The sequence below is a fragment of the Nanorana parkeri genome, unplaced genomic scaffold (assembly GCF_000935625.1).
Source record: "Nanorana parkeri isolate BGI_ZX_2015 unplaced genomic scaffold, ASM93562v1 scaffold1212, whole genome shotgun sequence".
NCBI classification, from domain to species: Eukaryota; Metazoa; Chordata; class Amphibia; order Anura; family Dicroglossidae; genus Nanorana; species Nanorana parkeri.
The window spans coordinates 261,334-266,617 of record NW_017307480.1 but is presented as its reverse complement, the minus strand read 5'-3'; the positions used below and the strand labels follow the sequence as shown (position 1 = coordinate 266,617).

The 5,284-nt window shown below is 46.5% G+C and overlaps 1 protein-coding gene across 1 annotated transcript in view; it reads right to left on the bottom strand.

Annotated features, from left to right (window-relative positions):
* LOC108797015 (neurogenic locus notch homolog protein 1-like) overlaps positions 1–5,284 on the bottom strand; it is a 62,132-nt gene that overhangs the window by 33,821 nt on the left and 23,027 nt on the right. Inside the window, 5 exon segments of the mRNA XM_018568581.1 lie at positions 93–203; positions 2,601–2,834; positions 3,295–3,408; positions 4,757–4,870; positions 4,972–5,157. Of these exon segments, the coding sequence (XP_018424083.1) occupies positions 93–203; positions 2,601–2,834; positions 3,295–3,408; positions 4,757–4,870; positions 4,972–5,157 (759 nt within the window).

Genomic DNA, 5,284 nt, shown 5'->3' with positions numbered 1-5,284 from the left:
GGGGGAGGGGTGGTCATGTCCATTACAGGGACCGTATCCCTATATCAATGCTGCATCATAGAAGTGCAATGTAACATGCTGACATTTATTACCTGTGAATCCCGGCTTGCAGACACATTCGTATTTGTTGATTCCGTCTTCACACTCGCCGTAGTCACAAGGGTTGCTGGCACAGTCATCATAATTGTACTCGCAGTTCACACCTGACAAGAAAAAAACATTTGGGCTTATATTGAAATGCTCTCAACTATTGATGATGATGATTATTGCTCCAAAATATCAGAGCGGAACCCAACTTAAAACTGATCTCCTCAGCCATACCCCATATGGTAGGGGACTCCCTCGTCTGATGGGATTTAATGTACATATGTCTCTCCTGTGACCTTAAAGTGAACCTGTCAGCAGTTTATAAACATTTAAAAAGGTAAAGTCCTGCCGAAGGACTAAGAAAAAGCTTCTCCGAGTACCTCTCTGAAAATAGTTTTACTTGTTTTTATTAGGCCTGACTTCAAGAATAATCCATGCCAACACTGGCCACCGAGACAGTCTGGTAGTAGGCGGGTTTATCCTGGGCTGGCCTAGGTTTTTTTGTCTTTGCCAGGCTCCAATCCTCCTGTAGGTGGCAATATATCCTGAAAGTTGAAGAGTTCCTCTGCCCCTCAATGGACAGGAAAGAAAACTAGTTTCAGAGAGGCAGAGGGCAGTTTTCTCGCTAAAAAGAATGACAGCAGGCATCTTCTGCTATCTGCCATGAGGCAAAATCATTAACTTTAAAAGTCTAGCAATAGTTGACAGCATACTTGTAAGATGGCTGCAGACGTCAGATAGCCAGCACACAAGATATGAAGGTCAAGAGATCATATTGTGAAATGTGTTCCTGTAAAGCAAACTGGACCTGACCAGTCTTAAATTCAATCTCTGTGTCCCGTAGGAGCATCTTAGGCTTAAAGTGACATTAAACCCTCAGATTTTTTTAACATAAACCAATAGTGTAATGTGCGCCTTACTGTAATCCATGGTTGTTTCCCTTCTCTTTGCTGCTCTTCCTTTTAAATCTGTATCTGTTCTCATGCTGGGCAGAACTTCTGTTTTGCAGCAGACTGCCTTGTCTCTGGAATGGATACCCGGTGTCTGTGTGTACGTTTGCAACCTGAGCCAGCACTACAGGAAGAGGCACTCAGCTGCAAAGGGAAGTTCTCCCCAAGCATGAGAAGACATGAGGATTTAAAAAGAGCAGCAAAGAGAAGGGAAACAACCATGGATTACAGTAAGGCGCACATTACAGTATTGTTTTATGTTAAAAAATCTGAGGGTTTAATATCACTTTAAGACTGTGTACAGGACCTAGATGCTTCTTCAAGTTCTGTCTAAACCCTACCCCCTCCTGGTGCGAAGCATCACCGCCCTCCCTCATCTGTCAACTGACAGAACCTCTACTAATCACTATGGTTTGGACATTTACCGTATTTCGCGCTCTATAAGGCGCACCGGACCATAGGACGCAGGGAGGGTAGGAGTCTGTAATAGCTGCAGTTAGTGACCGCTGAGACAGGTGGCGCTGTGATTACAGCGCCACGGTCTCAGTAATCACAAAGAGCAGACGAAGAACGGACGTTCTTTGTCTGCTCTACTAGCTCTATTGTGAGCTCCTATGTCGTGGTCACGGGTCCCCGGTAAACCACGGCGGGGGGCGCACACAATCGCCGCCGCTCGATTTGATGCAAGTGATCTGATTAGATCACTTGTATTAAACGAGCAGCGGCTCCCACTGTACATTCAGCTCTGCTCGTCAGGAGCAGGGCTGAATGTACAAAAAAACTACTCGCCCAGCGCCCGAAACTGCATGTCCCGGGTGTCGGGCGAGAGGGATTTGCTCCCTAAGACGCACGCACATTTTTGCCCCCCTTTTGGGGGGAAAAAAAGTGCGTCTTATGGAGCGAAAAATACGGTACAGCTGAATAAAAGTAGAAGCATCTACTGGGGGCTCTACAAGGACACAGGGGGTCACCTTTAAGGCCAGGCAGGCACCTCATCGACACTACTTTTATCTTTTCGTACTAGGCCAGGACCGCTTTAACAAGGAAACTCCAATTGTACAAGTCAAGGCCTATGAAGTTGGCAGAAGATCAGTCACATATCCTCCAATATTGGTCTTACCGCAACAGGACCAACAGTTGGCTAAATAAAGGCCACATAAGTTAGCAGACCAGACTTCCTTTCCCATATAAACAGAGGGTGGTATCTGTTGCTACCAACAGGTTGTAGATGGATCAGCTCTAGTCTATGGCTATCATCAGAACAGATGTCCCCTAATACTGGTCTTATTAGAACATGGCCAAAGGTTGGCCAAAAATGAAAGCCTGCACAATTTGACAGGTTAGTACTTCCTTCCCCATATGAAGGAAAGGAGGTATCTGCTGTTACCCACATGCATAAAGGTTGAATCAGATGTCCGCTTTTCTATAGGTGTCCTCAGACCAACAGACATAGACCTTCTCTAGGCAATCTTCGCTACATGCCACCTCTATATAAAGTAATGCCATTCACACCTCCGAGCTAATTAGGAGAACACTACAGGACATAAAATATTGTAGGCTCACCTGAGGTTCCTGGTTGACAGTAGCACAAGTATTTGTTGACCAGGTCAATACATTTTCCTCCATGTAGACACGGGTTACTTTGGCATTCGTTTATCTGGTTCTCACAGCGATAGCCAGTGTATCCAGGGTCACATGTGCAAGTGAAGCTGGCAATGCCATCCCGGCACTTCCCATGGTGGCACGGGTCAGGAGAACATTCATTTATGTTACGCTCACAAAGAGTACCCTCAAAGCCTGCAAAGAGAGATCCAAGAACAGTTAAAGGACAAGTGATGGAAGAAAAGATGGCAGCTATATGGTGGAAGGAGGCAGAAACAAGCAAAAACATGCCAATATGGAAGAGCCAAAACAGCAGATGTCTTTGGATGAGCCAATAGCTGAGGAGGGCCATGGAGGAGCTGAAAACCAAGCATGGGGCTAAAAGATGAGCATGGCCACTGGGGAAACCCTAGCCAGGCAAAGCAGAAGATGGAGCATGAAGCACGGCACACTGCACCAGCTAAGCTGGAGGGAGGGCTGGGAGGAAGCGAGTTGCAGGCAGATGGAGGCAGGTGGAAATCTACAGACAAGACTTACCTCCCTGAACATATAAAGAGACATCCAGAGAGCGTGAGAGAGAACAGGATACAGCATCAGAGACAGACCCCAGGAGTAAGGCCACCCTCAGTCAGATAACCTGCAGCGAAGAACTCACCCTCCGCACAACGACACTCGTAACCGTTGGGTCTATCCACACACTTGGCTCCGTTCTTACAGGGAGTGCTGGCACACTCATCAATGTCAATCTGGCACATGGAGCCTGAGAAACCTGAAGATGATGCATGATTAAATACACTTACACCAAAGGCCTTCACCTTTACATTACATGCAATGGTACATTTAGATTTTTATCAGAAGTCATGATCAAGGAGTGAAGATTTCCTTTTTGTTTTGGATAGAGCAGGAAAGGGATGGGTTCTTTCTTTTGCCATGTCCCACTGGGGAAATTTCCCTTCATCTACCCCCTTGTAAAATTTTCCATTCGATTTCCCATCACTTTCTGCCCTGGTGACAGCGGTCAGAAGGAAAAAATAGAGAGAGTGAACCTCCCCGGACAGAGAGCCTTACCCCTCACCACTCAATCCAAAAACGTTTTCTTGGTCTCAGCTGCGGGCTTATTTGTAGAAATGATTTGGGCGGCTTTGAATTCTACATGTACTGTAAGGTAGTCAATGGCTACAGGGTCTCTGGTTTTAGAAAATCTGTTTTTTGGGGTTTAGGTAATCTTCAGGCCTAAAATGTTCATGAATGTGCAAAATGTGCCGATACAGAGTACCGATACCGGTGCTTCCGCTGGCATGGAGATGGCTTCCCAGGCAATCAGGAAGCCAGGCGGCAGGTAAGTACATGTCCCCCCGGCTTCCTGATTGCCCGACTCGATTGTGATTGGCTGGGAAACCGGCTTTCCAGTCAAATCAGCATCGAGCAAGCTTCCCGGGCCAATCAGGAAGCAAGGCGGCGAGTAATGACCAGCCTCCCGGTTTCCTGATTGACTGGAAAGCCTGCTTTCCAGCCAATCAGGAAGTGGGGAGTCGGGTCATTACTCGCCACCCTAATTTCTGATTGCCTGGGAACGCGGCTCCATGTTCCCCTGCGGCACTGCCGTCAGAGGAAATCTTCCTCTGACCGGAAGTTCCGGTATCGGGGAATTCTTCCTCTGACCGGAAGTTCCGGTATCGGGGAAGGTATCGGAGCATTTGGGCGAGTACGATTACTCGCCCAAATATTTGGTATCGGCACCGATACATCCCTAGATGGTATCAAAATATGGCAAAACGTAGTGCAACGTGCAGCATAGTGGCTTCGTGGATAGAACCTCTAGCTTTCAGGACTGGGGGGTCCCCGGTTCAAATCCTGGTCAGGACACTAACTGCATGGAGTTTGCATGTTCTCCCGGTGCTTGTGTGGGTTTCCTCCTGGTACTCCGGTTTCCTCCCACACTCCAAAGTGACTCCTGTCTAAATCGGCCCTGTATATATGCATGTGAGATGGGGACCTTAGATTGTAAGCTCCTCTAAGGCAGGGACCGATATGAATGAACGCTGTGTAAACTGTCAGCGCTATAGAAACACCTATAATAATTGTGAATGAATTTTATGGAATAGAAGTTTGCTTACCAGCAGGACAGCTGCAGGTAAATCCATTGACCATATCCTTACAATTGCCTCCATTCACACATGGACTGCTGTCGCATTCGTTAATGTTCAGCTCACAGAATGTACCAGTAAAGCCTGAGTAGGGGAGGACGACAAGAGATTAAAAACTCACATATTGGAAGATATACTGACAATACACATCATTCACTGATGTAACCTCAGATGGAGAAACTTACCTGCCATACAAATACAGGTGAATTCCCCAATTCGGTCCAGGCAGGTTGCATCGTTCTGGCAGGGGGTGGACAAGCACTCATTGACATCGGTTTCACATCGAGGACCAGTGTAACCCCGACCACATTGGCACTGGAAAGAACCCTGAGTGTTCACACAACGACCAAAGTGCTCACAAGGGTTGGCACCTGCAGAGAGGAACAGAAATCCTTAAATGTCACTATATTCAGAGATAAACTACAGCTGAAATAAAAACATTTTAAAGGACCAGTAAAAGTAAAGTAAAGTTAAAAAAAAAAAAAAAAAAAAAAAAAA